General features: G+C 38.2%; 1 protein-coding gene across 1 annotated transcript in view; it reads right to left on the reverse strand.

Annotated features, from left to right (window-relative positions):
* macrod2 (mono-ADP ribosylhydrolase 2) overlaps window positions 1–14,284 on the reverse strand; it is a 606,396-nt gene that overhangs the window by 579,926 nt on the left and 12,186 nt on the right. Inside the window, exon 3 of the mRNA XM_016442374.1 lies at window positions 10,361–10,462. Coding sequence (XP_016297860.1) covers window positions 10,361–10,462 — 102 coding nt within the window. The remainder of the gene's footprint in view (window positions 1–10,360; window positions 10,463–14,284) is intronic.

Genomic DNA, 14,284 nt, shown 5'->3' on the forward strand with positions numbered 1-14,284 from the left:
ACGCTGTTTTCATCTGATGGTTTGTGTGGATTTATTTACTCATCTAACCTACACGCTATATTGAATAAATGTTTTACAGCAATTTCCCTTATTTTAAAGTCGAAAGCTGCGGGAATGAGTAATGCGATGTATGCGCAATCCCGCAACGAAATTCAGGACCTGATTAAACATAATTCTATTATACAGAGAATTGTGAAATAGATTTTTATGACTTTTCAAAAACTTTCTGGGTTTATTTATTTTTACAAAACTTTCCAGGCCTGGAAATTGCTGTTCAATGACTTTTCCAGGTTTTTCATGAACGTACGAACCCTAATGTGATGATCGGGTGCGGGTTCGGGTGCAGTTATCTAAATAAGACAAAAATACAGGTGCGGGCGGTTGGCGGGTGGATAATTTATTTGAAGCTGCGGATTCGGGTGACATTTTAGCTCATCCGCGCATCACTACAACAGGTAGTCTCAGGTCATGCTTGCTATAACACACACCAAGTTTGGTCTCAATACGCCAAACCGTTGCGGAGATACAGCCTCAGATCCATTTTTGTGTGCTTTTCGTCGAATTCGTTCCCGTGTTATTCGAGAACGGTTTGAAGAATCAACTTGAATTCCATAACTTTTTGCCAACATGGTCTGAAGATGATCTGAGCCAATTTTGGTGAGAATCAGACAAACCATCTAGGACAAGTTCGAAAAAGTACGTTTTTTTAACAATTAAAAATAGCGAAAAAATTTCCTTCTGTGCCTTATGGTTCAAAAGTTATTAGCATAAACATGAGTGAAACTTTGGACAAGTGGTGGCGCTAGAGAGTTTGAGATAGAGACTCCAAATGGTTAATGTTGAGACTGTCCTCTATCAGTGTGCCAAATTTCACAACTTTCCCGCAAGCGGTTCTATGGCCTGCCATAGACTCAAGAGCGGAAGAAACGGAAGAAGAAGAAGAAGAAGAAGAAGAAACGGAAGCCTAATGATATAACATAATGTAATATTTTGGGGAAACCATGATAATGATAACCTTTCAAAAGCAAAAACAAAAGAGACTTCCTTAAAAAAATATATAAAAAAAAAAATCATATTGATTTCAATCTTTTGACCGATAGTGTATATATAATATTTATTATATGTTGATTCGTCAGTGAATGAGACTACATAAATGTATGCAAATTAAAACATGTCAGGTCGGTCAGTATCAGAATTGAAAATTAATTCCAAAATTCCTCCAGTTTCATAACGGGATAAGATCGCTGGCAATACTGCAATGACAAACAGCCCTCTATAGTTTCACAAAAGATACAATCTTTATCTCGATAAACAGATTCACAATCAGCTTTTGTAAAGAGTTCAGATAGACTGGTCCATTCAGAGAATAGACTGTGGAAGAGGAAAAGCAAATCATTGCTGATGTTTGGTAGGACATCAAATCCAGATCTGACAATCCACATTCAGAGATCCTTCCCTCCTGTTTTAAATTACACAGAGTGCAAGTAAAAAGTCAGTTTACACTGTGACACCTTTATTTAGCATGCACAACATTATGACATTCAAATCTTAGACAACAAGACTAAGCCTCCTAAAGGATCCTGAAAACACCTGAGAAAATCCCTGCACTTTTGCTTTCAAAGGTTAAAGGTCAAGCCACAATTCTACGAGAGTGCGAGAAAGTTTCAGAATTGAGGTCAGTTTCATTTCCATTTGCAATCAGCAATGCAAATCTGGGGAAAAAAGGGGAAGGGAGAGAATGTGTGCATGTAGTATTACAGAAAGCCCTGAGCCTGAATCCCATCATGCTGACAGTATTAACAGAGCTTTTTAAAAGTGAACTCAGTTCTGCGCTCACACACACACTCATCACAGTTATTTCACTGTTCATTAGAGCAGCAACTGCCATTGTCAGCAGCCATCGATTTTCATTCCTGATGCAACATTGCAACAATCACAAGTTTGCACATCAACTCACTTGCTACTGTCCAGCCTGAACTGAGGACTTGGATCTGAAATCTGTCAGTAAGTGTGTGTGTTTTAGAGAGTCTGTAAAAAATATCAACTTGAGAGCGGAGGTCAGTAAGGCATTATATCAAAAACTGATTTTATTAAGTGCTAAAGCCTTGACCAGAAATAACGGACCAAAATGTTCACCTCGCTTCCATTCTTCATCCAGTCAAACACACAGGCACAAACACTCCCCCACCACCTCAATGCAGCAAGAACTCTCAAACACACACTCTTTCTCTTGCTCATATCACTGCAGAATCAATACTGCTGAAAATGACTTAGCCTTAAAGTCTTCAAATTGCCCAGGCTCTCTTGCCCTAAAACAATCACAGACGTCAAAGAAAAACATCCTTGAAACAAGGACTGCTGTTACTGAACTTCAGCAAGACATGTTTTACTGTGAGTTGAGAAGACTTCAAGCCTGACCAAAGTTTTCCATCTGGGCTAGGAGGACAACCATGGCAGTGTTTCCCCTAGGTTTACGGCTTGGGGTGGGGGGGGGGGGGGACAAAATACATGTTTAGGGTCCTATGAAATGTTTTATTTTTTCCAACCTTATGTTTTATCGTTACCAAATTCTGTGTTTTAGCATGTCTAATTATTTGAAAGCATAAAAACAAGTTTCATTTATTCTTACAATAGCCTTATGATTTTCCTCTCAGAAATTCTGTGTTGTGTATTTAAACTTTTTTAAGGCATAAAACATTCATTTAATTTATCTTTTAATTAATGAAAATTAAACATTTTATTTTTTGGAAAATAAAGGGGATATTTAAAATTACAATTAAAACATTGAAGAAATATTGTATGATTATTCCTTAAAAATAAGGTTTTAATAATTTTAGTAGTAGTAGCAGCCTGTTACGTACATTCTACTCAACAATAGTAATATAGTTCTGCCAATGCCCTCAAGTTAAAACGAACTTTTATTTTGACGGGTTGCCGTGAATACCTTTACATTTCTGTGCGTGTATGACATGATGATAGTTTTACTCAAATGAAATGGTCAAATGCTCACGAAGTGACTCTCAGAGCAGTTCTGGAGATGTTGTTCATTTATTTACGTCCTCATTAGTGAGACGGCAGACGTTAATATCACCGGAAGCATCACGCGTGCTATTCAGCACTTCAATATTAAGACGTTTTGCAGCTTAATATTTACAAATGCTATTGGGAGTGGGAGTGTGCTCACTTGTGTGTGCGCAAATGTTTGTGTGCGCGCATCGGGGCGGAACTCCGCTGTGCGCGATACAGAGAGCGCGACCATGTAACGTAGAGACAGAAATGACATGCCGTCGTGTAAATAAGATAAATAACATAAGGCTATTTAGTTTGTATCACCGGAAGCATCACGCGTGCTATTCAGCACTTCAATATTAAGACGTTTTGCAGCTTAATATTTACAAATGCTATTGGGAGTGGGAGTGTGCTCACTTGTGTGTGCGCAAATGTTTGTGTGCGCGCATCGGGGCGGAACTCCGCTGTGCGCGATACAGAGAGCGCGACCATGTAATGTAGAAACAGAAATGACATGCCGTCGTGTAAATAAGATAAATAACATAAGGTACCTGTTCTATAGGAAAGGTAACTTTAAATGACTTCTGTTGTGATCTGGCGCTATAGAGAAAATAAAATTCAAATCAAATTAACTTGACCTTCAAGGAGGGGCGGGCTATTTTCTTGCATGCCACTTTAAATGCAAATGAGCTCTGCTGACCCCGCCCCTCTCTTCCGAGCCGCTCTCTGGTCGACTGTTAACTTTAGCTGCATTCATCGTGAAACTTGCTAACTAGCACGTTATTAGGAAAGGCGATTTGCAAAGACTCGAAAAAATTAAAAAAACATATACTCACTTCTTCTGGAGGTGAAGCTGGATCACGAATGATTCGCGCAAACATAGACGCATTTAGGTAGATCGGGAATGCATTCCCTTCACAAACAAACGTAACCCACTGCGTCTTCAGCGGCTCAGATGTTGGGAGTAAATGACAACTGCTGTGTTCATTATTACATCCAACAACAAAACACCTCAATTGCTTAAGAGACATTCTTATCTACATCAGCTCCAGCGGTGAAACAATAGCGGACTGATGACAGCTCACTCAGGGCGGGTCTAAGGTAACACACCAGTCCCGTCTGTGCAGAAACGCTACTGTCAATCAACTATCGTGGGAGGGCCTGGGTTGTGTGATGTCACACAGACAAGAAGCTGAGAACAGCTTGATTTGAGAAAGGGGTAATTATTTTAGTAGATAAAAAAAAAAAAACACTGGGTGGATTTTTATCATTATATGGTGGTTGTGTACACACACTGCCAACACACATTTATGTTCAAACAACATGTAAAAGTGCATTTCGCATCCGATGACCCCTTAAAAAAAATGTAAAACCTGGATCAGTCAGTCAATTTTAACCTTCAATATTATAATGTAGTACCAACTGACTCTTATGTATTTTACAGCATTAGTTGAGAGATTTTTTTTTCCTTGAGAAAATGTGGCATGTACTGTACCTGATACGTATCCAATCGAATCGAAAGCTTGTGAATGAGAATCGAATCGAACCGTGAAATTTGTGTCAGAACCCAGCCCTGGTCAAGATGTATTCATTAATCGAAGAGATAGAAAATGATTGTGAATTTACGTTGTCTTATCAAAAGATGCCTCTAATGCTTTTAGCAACATAATCTCCAATTTACATCTTGGGGTCCTTTTTTTGATGATGGCCCTTTTTTCCCCCCTTTGCAAGTCGTGTTGACAAGGAGTGCTCTTTTCCCACTTTCAAATGTCAATTACAAAAGAGCTGAGGCCCGTCTTCGGTTAAACATGCAAGTACTCTCCATTAAGCTTTGTGACTCATAGAACATTTAATGTGCAGAGTGCATTAGACTCCATTACTGCATTCATCTGTGGCTGCGTCTCACCATGCTACAGGGCAAAAGACACAGCTTTCCGTTCCTTTTTGAAGAGCTCCCATAATTACAAAACGACACTCTCCCCTCCTGAGCACAAAGCCTGCACGACATCTTCAAATGTTGAAGCACTCAACCGTATGCCTCACACAACTCAAGGTTTTTTTTTGGTTTTTTTTACATATTTATTTTTAGTTTAAGTTCTATGTTCCCTGCTTGCTCTCATTTTTTGCCAGACAGATATTTTTGGCATAAGTTTCAACGCTATATTTAACAGCTTCACCATCTGACCGCCCCGTCAGGTTTCACCATTTTTTTTATTCTGTGTTTGCTTTGCTTGCTTCACGAACCGACACCTTGTGTGAAAACAAGAAAGGGAGAGCAATTAAAATGTCTGCACCTATCACGACCCTGATGTCAGTTGCTATTTCAATTAGCAGCTCTGACAAGAAATTTATTTCTATGAAAAAATAATTGGCCATCCAGAGAGTGATTTAAAAACTCATTTAACATGCTTACAGCCTCACCTCTCTCAGCATGCAGCATGAAGCCGCCCAGAATTAATTACTGTTGCCATTTAATTTCATGCTGCCTGACATTTCCGATGCAAACTCTACAGGGCTTGAGTGTAAAACCAGCACACTTTATTGACTAATATTGCTGGATTAAAACACATTTTTTGTTTTCAATAACTCAAATGGATGTGAAGGCAACAAAACCATCTCAAGGAGGAGTTCTCCAGAACCAGATGCTGATCGATTGGCCTAATCTTTACAGTACAATCTATCTAATTGAAAGTGGAAATACTAAAACAAACACTGACTGACAAACTCACATATAAATAATATTTTAAATAAAATCTGACATGAACTGTCACATAAATACATTTTTTAACTCTATTTGAGCACATTTCAGAGTGGCCCAGCTAATTGCGAATCTCAGGACATTGACTGTTTCTATGGGAACCAGATTTTATAAGGCAGTTGCAATATCAGGATAACTGATCAATTGACTATTGGCTCTTTTATTCAGATGGCATTAAATATTCTGCCATATTGCACATTGTAGTTTCTACCATTCATAGTAATATGAGTGAACTGTCTTGGTATATATACACACAGACTCTGCAATCACCCCTTGGTCTCATTTGGAACAGTTCTCCCAAAAAGTCTGTCATTCTGAAGCCATTTCATTTTTTTTTCAGCGAAGAACAACTTAAAGCTGTTGTATGACTTTAAAATTTTATGGTGATTTTTTTTGGCCTTTTTCCATGCTTTTCTGGTTAATAAATGAAAAAGAGCATTATATAAAAAAAATACGCATGACAGCAGCCACACCTTTCTAATACAGAGGAAACATTTACGGCAAATGAATGAATCCTTCTCACTTTTTGTCACCAATAAAGTCCTCAAACTCAAGTTATGGAATATAATATTACATGATCTGAAAAAGGCCTTTTGAGCAGAAGCCTCAAGAGGTTTCTTTATTACAGTAATATTCCTCAACGCAATGTGTAATAAAAGCGCCACAGAGGAGTAAAAACTATTATAGTCGGAAAAGAAAAAAAAATATGTTTATGATGGCAGGGGGGCTCTTGCGTCAACCTCTCTGCATGATTAAAAGAATAACCATGATAATCACTCAATTTCACTCCTTCTTTGGATTTTTTTTATGACGTTGTGTTTTTTCTGTGAGGGCCAGAAGACATACAGAAGGCTGTTGTATGTGTGAGGACAACGGAAATTAGGCTCATCGAGGTTCGTTGGATTTCTAAGTGCAGGAAAATAACTGATTACCTATAAACCAACACACTGAGAAGAAGAAGAAAAACAAGAGTCAGACTAAATGCAGGGGAAAGCCGAGTCTGACTCAGCTGGGAGTTTTTTGGGGAGGGTGGTTGTCTTTCTGCTAACATATAAGATCTTCAAAAAGAAACCAAATCCATTAGACGATGCAACTCTCCTCCTCAAGGAAGAAATTGGCAATCAGTACAACCGCCCATTAGATTTATTAAATCTCAAAGGGATTGGAAGAGTCATTCCTTCATCCACCTGTTTCTTCTAAAGAATGGCTGCATTCAAATTGCATTCTTCCCTACTATAACATAGGTGAAAGTAGTATGTGAGAAGAGTAGCATGTCCAAATTTACAGTATGCACAGTATCCCATAACACAGTATGCATATCCAAATGACCTGCTACTTCCAGCAAGATTCTGAAGTATGCATCCTTCACCATCCCATGAGGCCACAGGAAAGGCGTTACACGTGACACAACTGATGCTGGTAGGTCACATGACAATAACAACATGGCCAATGTAGTACATCCAGATTACATTTATATTACACACATTCATACTATGTAGAATCAATTTTTTAATGGTCGCAAATGGTCGTAATTTCTTACTCAAAACAAGTACCTTTACATAGAGTATGTGATTTTGGACACAAACAACGACTGTTTAGAAGGGAAGGACATAGGATAGTGAGATTTACAGTGGGGACAAAACGAAGACAGGCAAAATGCCTGCCACACAAGCAGCTCAATTCATGCCAGATCCCACTTTTCTGGTCCAATGCAATAGTTAGTTGAATGAGTTAAAGTGAAAGTGTTTACAAACCATTTTACTATGTAACCTGACATATTTCTAAGTGAAAATAGATATTCAACAAGAAAAATAAAGTCTAGAGCAGGACTTAAATTGAATCGAAATCCACTGAGCAGAATAAAAAGACTTTTATGATTACAAAATCACAGCACATTTTACATCTGCAACTGTTTTCTTCTTCCTAAGAGCACAATGCTGTTTACATTTTCAGCAGGACTACTGGAAACAACAAGACAGTTCCCCGCAATCACAGAGATGCTTTCCGATTGTTCTTATCACCATATTATAGCTTAGAGATGGAAACATCATTCCAGGAATCTAAACTTAAAGGCACTGGAGCAAATGGGGCTTTAAGAATCAGTCCAAAGCGCTGTTGCAATAATGCGATTACTTTCCTGGCCTGAGCCACTGGCCTCTGATGGAAGAACAGCCACCCGTCTGCATGATAAGTCGTCTCCCTCATACTCTGAAGCCTTTAAACCAATTACTTTCCTAATTCAATGCCACAAACCCTACAAAATGGTTTCAAATTATTTTTATGCAACCACTGATGCGCCAACAAACTTGTTGAAATAAGCACTGAGAGAAGCTGAACCACAGTGCTATTGAACATGTGATTCATTTTGATTAATTTTGCTTACTGTTGCAGTTTCACATCGGTATGATTGCATCAGACACCGAGATTAGACCAGAGTACCATTCGGCCTGTTCTCTTATTTCCTGTTTTCAATGCTGACTGACCTTACAGCAACCCTGCAGAAAGTTTCAGAGGGGAAGTTGTCTTGTAAACAAAAACTTTACAATGCAAAGAAGGAAAACGTCTCTTTCATCTGTTAATATGAATTCTTGAGGTGCCTTATAGCTTCCTGAAATGATGCAGTCATATTGACATTAGTAGTAAAGTGCGTAACATTAGAAATACTGTTCCAACAGGTCGGTTTTTATATGTATATATTAGGGATGCTCCGATCGATCAGCCGGAGATCGGTATTGGCCGATAATCATATTTTATGACTCGAGCGGTACTCACCAACTTGGCCGATCTCAGGAACCGATCGCAATTTGATGACGTCAACGCGTGACGACACACATGATGCGTGGGGACATAAATGATTTGGCGCCGCAGTCATGTCATCGCCAGTGTGGAAATGCTATGACGTTTCGAGAAACAATGAAAAATTCACTGTTTGTCGTGTATGTTTTGCACGATTCATCTACACAGCAGATTCAGTGACGTTAGAGCTGATCTGCGCCTCACTGCACGCGTCTGCAGCGCGTTACGGCTCCACGGCCACCGGAGCTGATCGTGGTCGCTCTAGTCAGTGCCTGTGTTTATCAGCCAGCCGCAGCACGTTTCTGAAGCGCCTCTCCGCGCTACTTGGTTAAAAATAGTCTTTTGTGAGTTGTCACAGCGTGGAGGACGGAACAGGTTGTATATGTATACGCATAATGTATGCATGTATGTATGTATAAGTGTGTGTATGAAATTGAATATATATCTACATACATTAAAGAATGATACATTAAAATTACATTTATTGTTTACTGAAAATCATGTCATATTTTGCCATATCAGCCTGCAGTCCTACGTCCCACTAAGGAAACTGTAGAAATAACCTAGTATGTGAGAGTAAATACACATAACGTAAATGTGAAACTCAGACAAGCTCCAGTGATAATGAATCTACTAGTTTGCAAGGTCCACGGCTCACAGAACAGCACTAAACTCAACAGAAGGTTTAGATTCTCCTAAATATCCCAAAGCTCATAGGCATCGTTACTTCAATTAGACTGCATAATTGCCTGAACTACATTGAGATAAACAAAAAACCTCAATCATTCACAAACACATTTTTGTACATGTTGTAAGCAGAGCACAACACAGCTGTTAAGAGTTTCCATTTGTTGTTAGAGATTCAACGATCCAGCAAAAATCACATTTCACGGATGCTCTTGTCAAACAGACAGCAGTTTTGGACATGAACCGCAATCACTCTTTGTGGCAGGAACGTTAAACTATTCCTCTCAATGAATGGCACTGAGATAAACATCTTGAATCAAGAACATGTCTAATCAATGACAATCTCCCACACAATACATACTAAATGCTTAAGTAAGCACTTACATCGGGTTACCACAATTTTCTATCTTTATTGCCAGGTTTCCATGACTTGAGGTAAACCATGACAGTGTTATCTGTCTGCTCTCTCACCACAGCGGAACCCAGTTAACACATGTCTATTTCTGCAGAACATCTACTATATAACCACTCCTTTCCTCTCAGAACAGATTTAAAACAGCCCCCACACTAAAGAGGTAATAATAGGAACAAATCAATTGATTTTATATCACTGCAACATGAAAACAAGACAATTAACAAGCCAGAGAGACAGATAATACCATCTCACCATGTAAACAAAAGGGGGAAAAAATCAGTTTTACAAGTTTGTTCTCTGGCATCCTGTTTCATCCTGAAAAGGAAAAGCATCTTTCCTGTTAAAGTACATCAAAACATAAAAATAAACAGCAAAATGCACTGCGGAGAGAAAACACACTGCACAGACTTAAAAATACATAAGAAGAAATCTCATCTGTCCTGTAAAATGCATCAGTACAAACAAGGAAAAAAAACGTAGTCATGCCTGTTCCACTTATAAACACCAGAGGTCAGGCAAGCACAACGAATGCAAAGTGGATCCTAGACTACGCAAAACATCAGGTGCGAGAAAAGGTAAAAATTAACACATAGCATTAAAAAAAATGAAAACCACAGTGTCACACTTGTGCACTAATTGCATTGCTAAGGTAATGAAGCTTTAAAACTGCAATTGACCAGAAACGGCAAACTCACCAGCATTCACTATGGCATCCACCTCCAGGGTGGTGATGTCACCTTTGTACAGAGACACTTTGTCAGCCAAGTAGAAAGACTTTTGTTCTTCTTCCTCAGTAGCTGTATGGCAAAGATAAAGCAAAGATTAATTTACAGAAAAGCTTTCATTTCAGATAATATTGCATGATGACTCTAGGTATTGATCAGAACAATACAGGTTCATCAAATGTCCTACAACACTCTACTGACCCACATCTGCTCTATAATCACTCTATAATGATAAACATTGAACTTTTGAAAGATGGAACTGGATGATATCAAATGAGAAGCAGTAGTGACGCCACACTGTGGCCACTTGTTTAAAAAAAAAAAACAGTCATAAACATTGCCTATTGGACGAGCATACTCACACGTCACACTGTGGTGCATTTTGCTGGTGAAAAAAAAACTTCTCTAAACATTTTAAGTAATTACTTTACAAATGTGCTACAGATCTCTGTGCACTAGAACATCTAGGCATAAAAACAGTTTTCCACCAGGCCATTTCCACCTTAAATAACTGACACACCGATTTACGGACTTGTTATAATTCAGTGCTCTTGTGGCATTAGGCAATATGTAAATACATATTTTTATTCATACAGCTGCACTCAAAAAAAAAAAAAAAAAAAAACAGTAGTGACGCCACACTGTGGCCACTTGTTTAAAAAAAAAAAACAGTCATAAACATTGCCTATTGGACGAGCATACTCACACGTCACACTGTGGTGCATTTTGCTGGTGAAAAAAAAACTTCTCTAAACATTTTAAGTAATTACTTTACAAATGTGCTACAGATCTCTGTGCACTAGAACATCTAGGCATAAAAACAGTTTTCCACCAGGCCATTTCCACCTTAAATAACTGACACACCGATTTACGGACTTGTTATAATTCAGTGCTCTTGTGGCATTAGGCAATATGTAAATACATATTTTTATTCATACAGCTGCACTCAAAAAAAAAAAAAAAAAAAAATGCTGGGGTATTTTTTTTTTTGAACCCAAATGCTGGGTTCAGCCTGTTGGGTCCTTTTATTGGGTTATTTTTAATATTTTTACCCAGGTGCTGGGTCGTTTTTCTGCACTCTAAAAAAAAAAAGAGGGATTATTTTTTTAAACCCAAATGCAGGGTTCAGCTTGTTGGGTCATTTTTAATATTTTTTACCCAGGTGCTGGGTAGTTTTTCTGTAATGGGTGATTTTTACTGTCTATATAAAATGAATGCACAAACAGCGCTGAAACATGACTCGACTTCACTGTTACATGTATCAAAGTTTCCGTGCGCTCCACTGACTACAATATGAGCGCTACTGATCTAGTGCGCCATTGTTGCAGCTGTGGTTACCTATGCTATGGGTTGAAACTTAACGAGGTTGTACACGAGGTAAAGCTGTTTTTGATGTAACTTTTCATGTAACTTTTCAAACATGAATATAAGTCATTTAATGAACTGGAACAGCCTACTGAGAGCAGTTTTCTTCCCACAGACTCCCATTGGCTGCTCCCGTCACGTCCTAAAACCTTTACGTTTCTGAAGATTTTACAACTGTAAAAGACTGACTTGATATACATACATATATATGTGTGTGTGTGTGTGTGTGTGTGTGTGTGTAAAACAGATTTTAGAATGCATTTTCATTATTTAAAATGAAAAACAACTGACCCAGCACTATGTCAAAAAACAACCCAGCAAATGGGTTAATGTATAAAACCCAAAAAGCTGGGTTAAAATAACATGTGTTCTGTCTATATTTACCCAATGCTGGGTTGCCAAATAACCCAGAAATGGTTGTTTTTAACCCAGCATTTTTCAGAGTGTGTATACTATATACAGTACATAATGTACATATCTGTAAATGCAACTGTTAGATCTAATCCAAGTTACTTTATTGTTCTTTTTAATTTTTACTTATTTAAATGTTCTGTTTTTGCATGCATGCATGTGCTGTGTTTGCATTTGCTGTGTTTGCATGCATGCATGTACCCAGAGTTCCTGGAAACCACAACAAATTCCCTGTGTGTTTGTGCACACTTGGCGAATAAAGCTCATTCTGATTCTGATCCTTCTAAATGCTGTACTTTGAACTTTTTATTAAAGGGGTGGTTTACTGTTTTTTTTCTAGGCTTGATTGTGTTTATGGGGTGCAGTCTAACATGTGTTAATGCTTCGGTTTAAAAAAAAAAAAACGCATTATTTTTCACATAATTTACCTTTATTCTACACCACCCTGTTCCTTCTCCCATAAACACGCTGATCATTTCCTGCTTTTATGAAGCCCCTCCCTCAGAAATACGTGATGGGCTCAGATTGGTTAGCTGGTCCAGTGTGTCCCGCCCCTCACCTCAGCGGCATGTGCTCGGGTTGTATTGTAAACAATGCCGTCGTCTATATTGCTTATCAGTTTGAGCCCGACTGAGACGCAGAGGATATTAGTGAAGAGGATCGTGCAGAACCTGTGCAAGCACGGCTTTTAACGGTATGTTTTTTGATTGTTGTTGTCTCATACATTTAGATACGCAGTTATTTGTAAATGCTACTGCTTCTGTTAGCTTTTAATATACGGTTTTATTTAAAGCTGATTAAAGGTTTAATACAGTACGGCAACCGCAAGCGCGTCCATGTATAACGCTTCTCATAGCTAATTTAATAATAATAATAATAATTCATGCATTTAGCAGACGCTTTTATCCAAAGCAGGGGTGCCGGAGCCCTGCAGAGTTTAGATTCAACCCTAATTAAACACCTGATCCAACTAATCAAATCCTTCAGGTTTATTTGAAAACGACATGGTATGTGTGTTGCAGCAGGATTGGAACAAAACTCCGCAGGGCTCCGGCCCTCCAGGAACTGAGTTTGCATTCAGGCTATACATTTTTTTTACCAGTATGTGTGTTCCCTGGGAACTGAACCTACGACATTCTGCGCTGCTAATGCAATGCTCTACCACAGAGCCACAGAGCGAGAGAGAGAGAGAGAGAGAGAGAGTGGAGTCAGCTGTCTTAACCGCGGCTTGTGTACTGCATCATTACTGTGTCTGTTCCCCTTTCGGCCTTGAACTGATGGTAAAACTAATGACATTATTTACTGTCTTTACATTTAGAGAGAGAGAGAGAGAGAGAATGTAGAGCAGGGAAACGCGAGGAACAGTATTGAGAACCGCTGCTTTAGAACATTGATTTTGAAACTTGTGAATCCATTAGAATCGTTAGAAGACAGAATCACGATTCATATATGAATAGATTTTTACTCAGTCAACCACCCCTTTAATCAAATAATTCTGAAAAAAAAGCATCACAGTTTCTACAATAATATTAAGCAGTACAACTGTTTTCATCTGTGATCATTTTCTGAAGGATCTTGTGACATTGAAGACTGAAGTAATGGCAGCTGACAATTCAGCTTGACCATATCACGAATAAATAAAATAAAAAAATATATAAATTAAAAATATAATCATAAAATATATTGGGGAAAAATGTGTTTTAACTGGTAATAGTATTTCTATTTACATATAATATTAGATATAATATTTACTGTATTTTTCATCAAACAAAAGCAGCCTTGGTGAACATAAAGAGACTTCAAAAACATAAAAAACAGACGTCAAGCTTCTGAAAGGTAGTGTTCACACACACATATACTACTTAAAACTCTCTCATATACTCACTGAGATAACTTTTTGATCAATCAATATAACCTCCATTCTTCCATTTGTGTCGTTTGGCTTTACTATTATTCTAAAATATAAAAAAAAAGTAATAATATGAGCAAGCGTGTCCAAACCTTTGACTGGGAGCGTATAAAATTAAATGTCAAACATGTAAGCAGATTGCACATTTAAACCATCTTCACTATGGGTTTTCTATAGTGGAACAAGTGTGTGAGTTTATGTAAATCTAC

This window comes from Sinocyclocheilus anshuiensis, unplaced genomic scaffold (genome assembly GCF_001515605.1).
Source record: "Sinocyclocheilus anshuiensis isolate Anshui unplaced genomic scaffold, SAMN03320099.WGS_v1.1 scaffold487, whole genome shotgun sequence".
NCBI classification, from domain to species: Eukaryota; Metazoa; Chordata; class Actinopteri; order Cypriniformes; family Cyprinidae; genus Sinocyclocheilus; species Sinocyclocheilus anshuiensis.